This window comes from Dermacentor andersoni, chromosome 2, assembly GCF_023375885.2.
Source record: "Dermacentor andersoni chromosome 2, qqDerAnde1_hic_scaffold, whole genome shotgun sequence".
NCBI lineage: Eukaryota > Metazoa > Arthropoda > Arachnida > Ixodida > Ixodidae > Dermacentor > Dermacentor andersoni.
The window spans coordinates 98,443,710-98,457,454 of record NC_092815.1 but is presented as its reverse complement, the minus strand read 5'-3'; the positions used below and the strand labels follow the sequence as shown (position 1 = coordinate 98,457,454).

Below are 13,745 nucleotides of genomic sequence, written 5' to 3'. Positions count from 1 at the left end.
CCCTGTCGTGTGCCAACCGATTCCATCCAGCGTCTGCGAATTTCCTAATTTCATCACTCCACCTAGTCTTCTGCCGTCCTTGACTGTGCTTCCCTTCTCTTGGCACCGATTCTGTAACCCTAATGGTCCACCGGTTATCAGACCTCCACAATACGTGACCTGCCCAGCTCCATTTCTTTCTCTTGATGTCAATTAGAATATTGTCTATACCTTGTTAAGAACGGCCAGCTGCAGTGCATGTTTTGCCAACCAGTTGCGACTGTGGAAGCAACATCTCGGGAGCATCGCCGCCAACCTCTAGCCACGGTGTGGCGAAGTCGACTTTGTGTCGATATCAATACGCGCATCCTCCACTCTCCGTCGGTTCAGCTAGGAGCCGTTGTGATGGAATGAGTTCAGCGGGCCAACTATTGTTACCAAACTCCCCAACGCAGACCTGATCTGCTACGGGTGCGCGAGTTGCCGGGGGAACGCCGTTTTGAGCTCCTTCCCACGCCCCGACCAAGACAACGCGCTACCCGGAACGGCTCCGAGTTCTATGAAATTCGCGTGGTGTCGGTTTCGGACCGTAAACATGTGTGTGTGTGCATGTGTGTGCGTAAACTGTCCTGCGGAGAGGCGGATAGTTTGCGATGACTAAACGAACGTTCGCATCACCTTGTATCGCGGGAGGACCGAGTGTTTAAAAACTGCTGCTGTGCGGATGCTCGACACACTTCTCTTAAGCAGTCATGTTGGACTGAGACTCTCTCTGAAGCAGTCATGTTAGACTGGTGTACTTTCTCAAACAGTCATGTTAGACTGATATAAATACTGTAAATAAACCCATATTCCTCGTTCTCGATGAGAAGCAGTCCTTCCCTTCATCAACGTCCTCAGCGTAGATAAGTTGGACGACGGCATGGGCCAGCTACCTTCGAATTCATGCCGGACTCATTTCCTGACAACGGATCACGAGCGATGGGATTGAGCCCCAATCCTGACAACCTGTTTGCTCTCCGATCCAAACCTCTCTCTTTCTGTCTATTAATGTTATCCCTAGCAATCTTCGTTCCATCACTCTTTGCGCAGTCCTTAATTTGTTCTCAAGCTTCTTTGTCAGTGTTCAAGTCTCTGCCCCATATGTCAGCACTGGTAAAATGCACTGATTGTACACCTTCCTTTTCAATGATAATGGTAAGCTACCCATTCTTATTCTCCTATGAATTTCCTTCTCATGATCAGGGTTCCCTGTGATTAATTGACCTAGGTAAAGATATTCCTTCACAGACTCTAGAGGCTGACTGGCGATCCTGAACTCTTGTTCCTTTGCACAGCTATTCATCATTACCTTTGTCTTCTGTATATTAATCTTACAACCTCACTCTTACACTCTCTCTGTTAAGGTCCTCGGTCTTTTGTTGTAACTCGTCTGCATTGTTGCTGAATAGAACAATGTAATCGGTAAACTGAAAGTTGATGAGATATTCACCGTCGATCCTTACTCCTAAGCCTTCCCAGTTTAATAGCTTGAATACTTTTTCCAAGCATGCAGTGAATAGCATTGGAGAGATTGTGTCTCCCTGTCTAACCCCTTTCTTTATAGGTATCTTCCTGCTTTTCTTGTGTAGAATTAAGGTAGCTGTGGAACCTCTGTAGATATTTTCCAAGGTATCTATGCAAGTGTTCTGTACTCCTTGATTATGTAATGCCTCCATGACTGCTGGTATCTCTACTGAATCAAATGCCTTTTCATCATCTATGAAAACCATAAAGAGGGGCTTATTGTACTCTGCGGATTTCTCGATAACCTGATTAATGACATGGATGTGATCCATTGTAGAGTATCCTTTCCTAAAACCAGCCTGTTCCCTTGGTTGACTAAAGTCCAGTGCTGCCCTTATTCTATTGGAGATCATATTTGTAAATATTTTAAATAATACTGAGGGTAAGCTAAGGGGTCTATAATTTTTCAATTCTTTAACGTCTCCCTGTATGTGGATTAGTGTAATGTTTGCATTCTTCCAGTTTTCTGGGACCCTTGCAGTCGATAGACACTTCGTATAAAGAGGCGCCAGTTTTCCAAGCATTATGTCTACCCCATCTTTGATTAAATCGACTGTTATTCTATCTTCTCCTGCCACTTTCCCCCATTTCATGTCTCGCAAGGCCCTTCTAACTTCATTGCTAGTTATAGAAGGAGCCTCTGTAACTTGTTTATTACTGCTTCGAATGGAGGTATCGTGGCTGCTCTGGGTACTGTACAGGTCAGTATAGAATTCTTCCGCTGCTTTTACTACATCTTCGAGATTGCTGATCTCGTCAGGTACAGCTGGTGAGGACAACAAGTCTATGTGTGTCATAGAGTGAGGTGGTAGGCGAATAAAATCTATGCAGCTCAGATGGCTGGGAGGCGGGTCCGCAGGGTCGGCAAGAAGAGGCAAGTCAAGGCGAAGTGAGCCGGCCGAACAGTCAATGAGGGCAGAATGATGGGCAAGAGAATCCAGACCGAGAATGAGTTCGTGAGGGCAATGCTCGATGACGGTGAAGAGAACGACGGTGTGTCTCTCAATATTACCCTACTTATCTTTCAGTGCATACATCTTGGTTTGTCCTATGCCAAGTCTCCTTCTTTCTGATTTCATGCTGCATCCATTTATTACTGCTTCCTCAGTCTTTCTCACATTACAGTTTTGAATGTCCCTTATTTTCTCCTTGTTGATCCGTTTTGAGAGTTCTGCAAATTCTATGTCATCTCTTGAGTTGGACACTTTCATTCTTTGTAGTTTATTAGGTCCTTTGTTACTTGGGAGAGCTTGCCTACAGGTTGGCTTGGTGCCTTACCTCCCACTTCAATTGCTGCTTCTGAAGCCAGCCTAGTTACAGTTTCATTCATTACCTCTATGTCATCTTCATCTCTCTGTTCTAAGGCTGCATATTTGTTTGCGAGTACCGGCCTGAATTGGTCTGCTTTTACCCTTACTGAGTCTAGGTTGGCCTGTTTCTTTTTGACCAATTTTACTCTTTCTCTCTTCAAATTGAGGTAAATCCTAATCCTCCCTAACCTATGATCACTGCACTTTGGCCTACTTGACACTTCTACATCCTGCATTATGCTGGGATCAGCAGAAAGTATAAAATCAATTTCATTTTTTGTTTTACCATTGGGGATTTTCCAGGTCCACTTTTTGTTCTTCAGGTGTTCATTTTTCGCAGCTTCTTCCTTTCCATGAATTCTACTAGCATCTCTCCTCAAGTGTTCCTAGAATCTACGCCGTAGTTGCCAATTGCTTGGTCACCAGCCTGCTTTTTCCCAACTTCTGCATTGAAGTCACCAATTACTACAGCATACCGAGTTTGCACTTGTCTCATCACTAATTCAACATTTTCATAAAACTGATGCAGCTATTGCACCCTCAACTTTTGTATGTGTTTTATTGCACTTACTACAACGCACCCACACCATATTATCAGTTATAACAATTAAATATGGCTACTGGGTGTGAGCGCCGAAAGCGGGGGAAATAATTGAAACAAAGGGGGGGGGCGGAGGAGGGAATTGTCACACTCGCTTGTGTGCCCCACACTTTTGGCACACCTACCTTTGTGCGGCGCACTCCGCATGGCATGCCTTCATTGCGTTTCCCTATGCATCACCAGCCTCGTGCGTCCCTCTTGTTGTCTTCCTTCCACCACTCCAATATATGAATCGACTGTGTCCATGTCGGTGGTGTGAAAGGAAGAAGGGATAGAGGCATGTGAGAGCATTGACGCGACGAAGGCATGCTGTGCGGGGTGCATCGCACAAAGGATGGTGCAGCAACTTGGATTTCTTTACAGCGAAGCTGTTCATGTGGACCCTGTGCCGTCATTTTTGGAGTTTGCTAAAACTATCATCATGAGCAACAGCTCGAGCATTGTCGTCTTCCTCCACAACTGGCTCCGTTGCTGCTCGTCATTCCAGCATAGAATTTCACTTCTCTTCTGTCGTCGTAATGGGGAGGCCATGTTTACGAGGGCATGAATCATTGCTTATGGGGGTATGAGCCATTCATTTTCTTACGTGATGGACAGATTTAATTTTGAAGCAATTTAATTTTGAAGAATCGCAAGTGACAATGCCGGGCGGATGCTGCTAACCACGCCACCGAGCAAACTCGAGACATTGAATGCAAGCGACAACGGCGGACTGCGGGCATACTGTCACTGATGTTGTTCTCTCAGTCGCAGCCGAATATGTGTGTAACCTCATTAAGAAATACAAAGACATGAATCATCAAAACGACTGCAGCGACTGCATCTCCAGTGATGAGCCTTGCGCCCAATATACGGAGCTTTGGATTAGTGGTTCCGCACATTCCATCCCATCTATACCATGGGAAGACCAAGGGGCAGCGCAACTTGCCAGCAAAAAAAAAAAATTACTACAAAACACAGACACAAACATCAGGCAGAAATAAAAAAGAAAGAACTGGGAGAAAAAAGAAAGCACTCCTAAAGCATGCTCACCACGTGAAGCACGTAAAAGTGAAAATGAGGTGAAACAATGGTGAAACAAAAGATTTACAATATAGACTGCTTGCAAACTTTGATTTGCATGGTGAAACACTCGGCGTAACTAACACAGCTTCGCTGTTAGACCATCTTCATGGATTGGAAGAAGCGGATTCTTTTTTTCTTTCTTTTTCAGGATTTCGTGTTCCTTTTCTTTTCAGTGTAGACACCCAGAAGCCAGATGTAATTGTTACAGTCAATAAAGAAATGCGGCATGGGAACATTGCTGTAAGCGGTTTATTTTACCATAGTACAGACACAAAAATATGCGGTGGGACAGCTGCTCACTGTTACATCCGAGTATTGTTAAAACTGGTAATGCTGTAAGTGGGTTCAACTGTATTTCCTTCTGCCTAATTAAGATATTTCCACATTTGTCACCTCTGCTTCTTTCATGCCACCCAGTTATAACACTGGGATCTTCTTGGCACTTGAAACCTGATATAATTACTCCAAGTCTAAGAAAAAACGAAAAGTGTTTGCGCCATGATCAAGTGGCTTCGACTGTATTGGGAATTTTGTCTACTTTGATGTGCACATATATACAACTGCTCCAAGCATTACTATACTTCACACCCTCAACATGCGCTGATGCAAGGGCACGAAGGTAACTCAAGAGAATTAATCGCACGTTGAATGAATGTACACCCAGAGCTGGGTGGATTTGTTTTCCCAGCTTGTTTATTAAACTGCATATTATTATTTTCCTTTCTGGGTGTGCCCCCTGTAACACATTCAGCAACGGCACACATTTGCAAGATTAATGTTACTATTTATTACCCTGTAGGAACAAATGTGTGTGCCATTCATGGGCCACTCCTAGAGGTAGTGTGCTGGACTGATCCGGAAAGCAGCATTTCTTTTTAAACCCACAACTATTCATATTATGACATGATCGAGTGATCCATTAAAGAACTAACATGAAGCACTGTTGCTACTGCATGAGTATTGGCTGATGCTGTTACACACCAGAAAATGAATAGCGAATTCCATTTTCCTTTTACTTGTTGACCAACATAGATGGGGGCAAAGCACACACATAGCAGAAAAGAACTCACCTCAATAGGATGTTGTCTTCCCTCGAGCGTGTACACAGGAGCATTGTTGAAATAATGAGAAAAGTGGTCGACATCCATTGTGGCTGACATTACCACAATCTGTAAGGACAAACAAATCAGGAATAGCTTGTAGAGAAATAGGGTGAACTGAAACCTGATCATGATTACTCCAAGGCTAAGAAAAAAACCAAAAGTGTTTGCGCCATGATCGACAACACAGGTGGTTTAAAATGTACATTCCAGTATATACATTACTGCAAACCATGTCACACTAGTTTAAAGTGAAGTTTTCTTTGCCACTTCCTTCAACTTTTCCATTGCTCCTGCTGCTCTCTTGCATGCCACGTTGGAAGGTGGTTCAAAGCACGCACATACATGACAGGAGCGTGGTAGAGAGAAAAGCAATGCGAGAAGCTCATTTGGACCTTTCCATCACATTGCATGTGCACAATGCCTTCTGGAGCTCCCTGGGTATTGTCACAACACCCTCTTGACAGCTGCAATTATTCATGACACACCGCAAAGACACTGCAAAAACTGCAGTGGTTACCTTTTTACTAACATGCAACAGTCCAGAGGGGAGATAGAATGGTAGAGAGGATGGGGGAGAGGAGGCAGAGAAAGGGTAGAACCAACGCAGCCATAATATGAGTGAATGACAGCCACGCCACTCTTCGCTCACAGTTCCCATACATGGGGGGAGGACGAGAGTGGAAAAAGGCGATGTGAAGAAATTAAACGATGAAGAAATTAAACATTCGCTGTCAGCATCATTGCAAACTATCATCAATAAGCAAACTGCACAGAAAGCACAGAAAGCAAAAGCACAGAAAGATAGATTCCCACAGTGTGTGGGATCTGCATAATTTTTTCTATAACCTAAGATTGCTTTCAGTCACTTAACATTTACAATATCTTGAATGTACTGCATCAAGTACACAGCACCCCTATCTGCATGCAACGAAAGGAGTAAGCAAGATTAGCATTTAGCAAGACAGCTGAATGTGTGTGATCATGCATCACATGAAATAATGGAATTTAGAAAAAAGGTGTTCAGTTTACTTGAAATCAAAATTTTCTGCTGCCTTTGTATCCATATTGTCGCTAAGGTGTGTCAATACGAACTTATAAAGGCCGCCATTTCTTCAGAGTGCACATAACTAGTTACAATGATACAGCTGGAAGCAAACAAGTATTGCCAATATCTACAGCTAACCAATGTCTTTGTATTCACTAGCCCATTCTTGGCAGGTCCACAGAAGCAAAGACAATGCAAATCTTTAGGTGGGGCAGAGGGGACAAAATAATCCTACAGGTAATACCAGGTTGTGGTCCTCTGAGTATTCAATGCCTCTCCACTTTCCTAGTTAAAGCATGTAATTGTTTCAACTCAATAGGTGTCACTATGCGCGCAGCCTAATGCTTGATTTGAGTCTGACATGCCGAAACACAAGGTCAAATTTTAAATGTTAAGTACACAGCAACACCCTCCATGACTTTCAATGCACCTACTTACCTACATCATTACTGTCCTTAAGTACAGAGAATTGAGTAGGCCTAAAAAAAGTCAGGGCTAACCAGAGGCAGCAGACTGAAGTTGCATCACTGCTAGCAACATGCAACGGCACTTGCAGCTTCAATATTCAACGAAGAGTATACTTTGTGTTGTCCTTAAGTGCTCAGCACAAGAAAAGCTAATACTGGAAATGATCCAATAATTCCCATCTCGTGCAAACTGAATCTACCTCGTGGCATCATGTATCGAACATATGTAATATTGTCAATAATCTAATTCTTTGCTACCTTTGGTTGTTTTTTCTTTCCCATAAGATTCATTTAGCATGGCATCCGATTCCCCACTGGCTGCCTGTTCTATGCATATGATAGCAGGTGGAACATTAATGGATATAAAGATACCAATACATATTAGAGGTACACTGTGGATCGCTGATATTCTAGTTAAGATAAAAGGAAATGGAGTTGAACAGGTCATGTAATGCTTACCTGTATAGATGCATTAAATGGTTCTAACAAGTTGAAAAGATTCATCCTGTGATTCGTACAGTGCTCATGAAAAAACTGAGACAACACAAATGCACATGCATTTCTTTTTCCCACTTTTTTCACTGCACAAATACCAAAATGCATACATACCAACTCTCCCAGCTTTTTATCCTTATGATGTGTTGAAAATTAACGCTTTTGTCTACAACTGGGAACTCTGACAAAAAGGCAACAGTGTTTGTATGCCTCATTTGTACTTTTCTTGAATGTGTGTCTTTCACCCTTTTGATCATCATCATCATTGTCGGCCTATTTTATGTCCACTGCAGGGCGAAGGCCTCTCCCTGCGATCTCCAATTACCCCAGTACTGCACCAACCAATTTGAGCTAGTGCTCACGAATTTCCTAATTTCCTTGCTCCACCCAGTCTTCTGCCGTCCTTGACTGCGCTTCCCTTCTCTTGGCACCGATTCTGTAACCCTAATGGTCCACCGGTTATCTAACCTCCGCATTACGTGACCTGCCCTGCTCCATTTTCTTTCTCTTAATGTCAATTAGAATATCTGCTATACCCGTTTGCTCTCTGATCCAAACCCCTCTCTTTTTGTCTCTTTAACATTATGCCTAGCATTCTTCATTCCATTGCTCTTTGCACAGTCCTTAACTTGTTCTCAAGCTTCTTTGTCAGTCTCCAAGTTTCTGCCCCATATGTCAACACTGGTAAAATACACTGATTGTACACCATTATCAGGCATCATTATTTTGCAGTCTTGCCCTGGAACTTATATATACCAAGACAGAAGTGAGAATAATTTAATACCTTATTTAAGATGGTTACCAACAAAATTTAAAATTAAATTGAATAACTTCTTAGGTTTTATGTGCCAAAGCCACGATCTGATAATGAGGCACGACACAATGGGGGACTCCAGATTAATTTAGACCACCTGGGGTTCTTTAATGTGCACCCAATGCACGGTACAAGGGTATTTTTGCATGATGGTTACTATCAACAGCTGTTGAATTTAATTACTGAAATATCCAACTGACACTGTAGTGGAGATGAATGAATGGCTTGCGTGACTTTTATGACAAGACTTCATGATAGCATGTATGACTATGCTAAATTAGTTGTATCAGTAAACTGTCCTAATCTCCCATGTTTTTCTTCAAAGTAAACATTATTCCAAAATAGTAATTCAAACATTCATATACAATATGTTCAATATGGAGCAACCTGTTGCCATGAGAACATAGTGATTATGCCGATGCTAGCATTCAGTGCCATGATGGAGCAGCGAGTGTGCCACTAACTGTTTTTCGTCGGTAAACAACAATGAAAGAAAAGCTAGCATGGTACCTTCAGTGGAGCCATGCTCAAGCGCTGCCGCTCCTTTTGAGCAGTCTTCACCACACCAAAGAGGATGTCCGTGTTCACAGTCCTCTCGTGAGCTTCATCTAGCACCACAACTGCATATCTGTAGTAATTGAAAGCCACACCAAAAATAAAGAAAGAAAGAAAGAACAGTCTCAGTTGCACAAAACATACAGAGCAGCACACAAACAAATTGTGCATGACTGTCAATCTGAAATTAAGCTTTATGTGCCTCTAGAGAATAATGGTCCTGGCTCCTTCCCGTTTTGTATTCTGTTATTGCACTTCTTCCTCCTTAATTTTCTTTTTGCGTCTGTGTTCTATCAATATCAGTGTAGTGCAGCCGGTTGATACGCAAGTTCCAAGGTGGCAATGTGATAGGTTCAAGACTGGTTGTGGTGCTTTTTCTTTTTACATTTTATTTTGCTGACATCATGTGGTCATAATCTCGCCAGGGAGCCACTGTAGCGATGACGATAACATATGCTGCTGCCACTAATGCAACTGGAATGTCCCTTTGATAGCTACTGCCTCCCACCCTCCCCCAGCTACTAAATTAAGAATAAATGTGAAGGGGGTTATTTGCAATTCAGAACGATGTGCTGTGGAAGATCCATTCCTATCTTATTGTTGTAAACATGCAGCCTGAAACACTAAAACAATATCTGGTCATTGTGCCACTTACCTTTGAAGCAGAGGGTCCAATAAGGCCTCTCGTAGCAACATGCCATCGGTCAGGTACTGCAATGTATCAACAACAGTTTACTCGTAGGGGAACCCTTAAATTCTATTTGGAGGTTGCAGAACAGGAGGAACTACATCATCGGTCAAGCATGCAATCAATTGCTGCAATGCGGCCAATGATACTAGCAAGAATGAAAACCTGCATGCAATCAATCAGACGCAGCAGAAGCAAAAAATGCAGGCACCTTGATCCTGGTAGCATTGCTAGTTGTGTCGTCAAAGCGAACCGAGTAACCAACCTACAAATGACCAAGAAATGTTGGTTAAAAAAAAGTTAAGGGTTTGATGCCATTGTGCAAGGTAAGGACTTACGCACCAAGCCGCCAAGTTCGACGCCCATTTCCATGGCAACTCTGTCGGCAACTGTGACTGCAGCCACTCTTCTTGGCTATGACAAAAGACGTTTTGTACTGTCACAGTAAAGAAAGAGTAAGCAAAGTATGTAACAATGAAAGAAATTTAAAGCCACAAAAGACAGCAGAGGTTGGCTTGGACAAGTTAGCTTGATGTCGAAAAATGCCAGTACACTGTTTTGAGCAAATCACCGAAAACTCTGCTGCCAGGCTGTGTCCACACCAGTTGCACGAGCCAGCGCAATTATTGCCGTAGCAACAGCCATATAAATACCTCTGTCTATTTAGGTTCCTTGATTATGTTTAGCTTGAATTATGATTGATCCCAGACTGTTTTCAGCAGCTGATTGAGAAGCTGTAAACAACTAAGCTGTGCCAGGATCTGCGACACGACTCATAATATATATATATTGACGTTTGTCTCAACAAGTGCTTGCAAATATCTGTCAAACTGGCTATCCAGTTTATTCATAGAGAAGTGAATACGGTCTCGAAAACCCGTTATCCGGATTTGAACAAACGGATATTCAGGGCATTGGATTTAAATAACCGGTTAGGTTATTTACAATGCAATTGCAAATGATAAATTTAAAAAGGGAAGGGTAACGAGGTTAACAACGGCAGATATGGGGTTTGCACGAGTGGTTGAAAAATAACTGCAAATATTTTGGGACAAGTACAGAAGAAGAAATATCCGGCTATCCGAATATTTAGATACTATTAACTGAATAACCAACCGAATAACCAATCACTCTGGTTATCCGTTTTTCAAATTCGAATAACCAGTGAATCGAATAGTCGGATAATTGGCTTTCCTGCAAAACCGGTTTGATGCTGTACTGGTGTCAACCCTCTCTTTTTGAAAATAGGTGATTGCCCGTAATTCTTTCATTAATGCCCTTCAAACTGCATGGTTTGATCTATAACTGCAACTCGACAATGTTGCCCTATAATCTCTTATCACTGACGTACAACACTATATGCCTAACACTCCTCAGCTGCAGCTGTCACCTTGATTCATAAAAAGCAGAGGACAATTAGTTGGGATAGCCATGATGCTTTACTAATGGTTCTCAGTGATTTCTGCAATTAGGAGCTGCTTGAGTATAGCCTTTGATTTGATGCTGAAAGTACCAGCTGCGAATTTGCAGTTCAGAATTTGCCCAGGAGCATTTATGAGGCAGTTACTAATCTAACAAAGGGGCAGCACAGCCCTCTATATGCATCCAGCTTAATTACGCTGCTCAAACACAACTTGATGTACCTAGCTTCATTAGAAAACATGCAAATATTGTTCCATCATTAAAACATCACTTTAATTCATCTACATAAGATTAACTATTTTTGCTGTTTGCACTGGATTGTAATTTATGCTGACATTTATGTTAGAGATCCAAAGCTACCCATATAGGCTAAAGAACCAGACGATACTATCAACCATATTGTAGTCAGGATAAATGTTTCTTCTTCTTCGACCCCAAGAACTCAAGGCAATCCGATTCTAAGGTGAAAGAAAGTTTAAGAATGGGGTAAATGATTATTGATCACAGGTTCACTAGCACTGATGACAAAACGTAGCAAGCACACCAAATCCCATATGTACACTGACTTCAAACAGTAATCATGGTTAGGCTGCTGCTAACTTCTTTACATTGTCACTTCTCTTCAGTGACACTTAAAAGCATGAGCTGTACACCCATGCCACCAAAGAGAGCGGCGACAAAGCAGTAATTAAAAAGCAATTCACACCAAAATAAGGACTTGTCATTTTCACACATCAAAACAGAAAAAGCATAAAGATAAACAAGTGCACATGTCAATAGGCATCAGTAAAATAGACCACTATTACCACACCTGTGTAATGCCAATGATCCCTCGTTTTGTGAAGCCAGTGGCATGGAGATACTGCATCAAAGAAGCACAATGGAATTACTAACACAGACACACACGCTTGTAAGCAGAAGAAAACACTCAAGCAGTCCATCAGTCACTCAACTCAAGCCCTCTCTGACCAGGAAAATTACCTGTGGAAGCTGTGTCGTCTTTCCACAGGCAGTCTCTCCTATAAGGATGACACAGTCCTTCTGCTTCACAACCCGCACCAACTCTTTTCTCACAGGGAAGATGGGCAATGCTTTGCGCTGCTTGTGGAGGTGTGCCTTGATTCGGCGCCGTTCATCCTCTTCATCATCTTCCGCTGGACCACTGGTGTTCACAGTACTGTTCACACGTGCCACAGCTGTGTCAGCGTGGTGCTTGATCACTGTGGATGGTGTGTCTTTTGGTTTTGTTCCAGCAGCACTGTCTGAGACAAAGTTGTGGTTCCTGGTACCACACACCATGCTGGTGTCGGTGCGCTCTGCTGCACTGTCGCTGCTTAGCCTCGGCTTTTTCACATCACTGATTAAGTCTGAACTTTCTGGTCCCTCTGTGCTTGATAGTAATCTGCGCTTGCGATTTCGCCGCTTCTTTTTCTTCTGTTCCGGAGCCTGACTGACTGTCATTTTCGGCTCTGGCTCGGCAGTCGGCGCTGGAGTAGGTTTCCTGCTCTCCGTGATGACGGGGCAGTTTTTCAGGCGCTTTTTTTTCTTACTGCCACAGCGTGCTCTCCCAGCCTGATGGCATCCTTCAGACATCATCTTCTTCTGTTTGCATCGTTGAGCTTTGGTGTGGACACCCCTGAAAAGGGAGCCAAATGTTGTTACGGGTACACAATGTTTCCAGTAATGACAGCGGTTTCGACATCCAAGCAGAATTCCCAAAACTTAACAGTCCTGGCACAACGAAGAGAAGAAATGGTAATGTAAGCTAAGACACGTGTGTGTTTGCATGCCCAGTTTTTCTCTTTCAGTTTTGGCTAAATAATAGTGAATTAATAACAACAGCCTCTCTGACAAATTTGAGTAGCAGGCACCGGCAAAAGCGTACGCTTCTAGGCAACATGCTACTTTAAATTCGCAGAACTGATCCATCCCAATATTTTTACTATTCACAATTTCGTTTAACGTGCAAGTGCAGTAATTACTGACTGAATTCGTCTGACGTCGTATGCAACTGTAACAAGCAAGAAGCGGAAATAACAGGAAGAAACAGTGTTCACTGGCACATAGGCAAAATACGCAGCGTGTCCCAGGAAAGCGAATAATAAAAAGACACCGTAAGACAGGGCAGTAATAAACACGTGGAAACCTGTGCTGGTGGAGCGCTCCACACGGTCAGCATTCGTTGCAAGCCTTCGAGAGAAAAATAGCAGAAAGAGCCCGTGAAAACGACGTCAAAAGAAGCGAAGTTCACCACTACAATGCTTTTCTGCATGAGTCAGAGAGCCGATTCCGGAAACGACAGTCCCAAATGCATCGACAAATGCCTGACCGCAGCTGTGCCTGCAAGTATTCTCGAACGGCAGCGCATAGCGGGCGACTGTTTCTACGCGTGATTGCCGATTTCACATGACCCTGCTAAATATGTCTGAATAGGGGCTTACACTTCTCCTTTGAAACGCTACCGACTGACATATTTCGCTTCTGCTCGAAAGTCGTTCCGTTTTTTCTATTTCGATGGGGGCTGACATGTTTTAGGTCACGTGCTTATAAATAAAAGGCACCTATGCCACTGACGTCGCCCCAATCGCTCGTGATGCGTAGGTGATTGCGGCCGCGTTCGCTCGCTAGACGTCGC

The 13,745-nt window shown here is 43.1% G+C and overlaps 1 protein-coding gene across 2 annotated transcripts in view; it reads right to left on the bottom strand.

The window, feature by feature from the left end:
* Window positions 1-13,660, bottom strand: part of ath (ATP-dependent RNA helicase DHX33) — a 59,533-nt gene extending 45,873 nt beyond the window's left edge. The window contains exons 1-8 of one of the 2 annotated variants that reach the window (XM_050188392.2): window positions 13,552-13,660; window positions 12,092-12,746; window positions 11,922-11,972; window positions 10,031-10,102; window positions 9,900-9,953; window positions 9,656-9,711; window positions 8,956-9,073; window positions 5,592-5,690 (exon numbers count right to left, since the gene is read on the bottom strand). In XM_050188392.2, the coding sequence (XP_050044349.1) occupies window positions 5,592-5,690; window positions 8,956-9,073; window positions 9,656-9,711; window positions 9,900-9,953; window positions 10,031-10,102; window positions 11,922-11,972; window positions 12,092-12,706 (1,065 nt within the window). In that variant the 5' untranslated portion in view covers window positions 12,707-12,746; window positions 13,552-13,660. Of the gene's footprint in view, window positions 1-5,591; window positions 5,691-8,955; window positions 9,074-9,655; window positions 9,712-9,899; window positions 9,954-10,030; window positions 10,103-11,921; window positions 11,973-12,091; window positions 12,747-13,256; window positions 13,425-13,551 lie in introns of those variants that run through there. The other variant, XM_050188393.3, reaches the window with a different exon arrangement.
* Window positions 13,661-13,745: the final 85 nt, after the last annotated feature.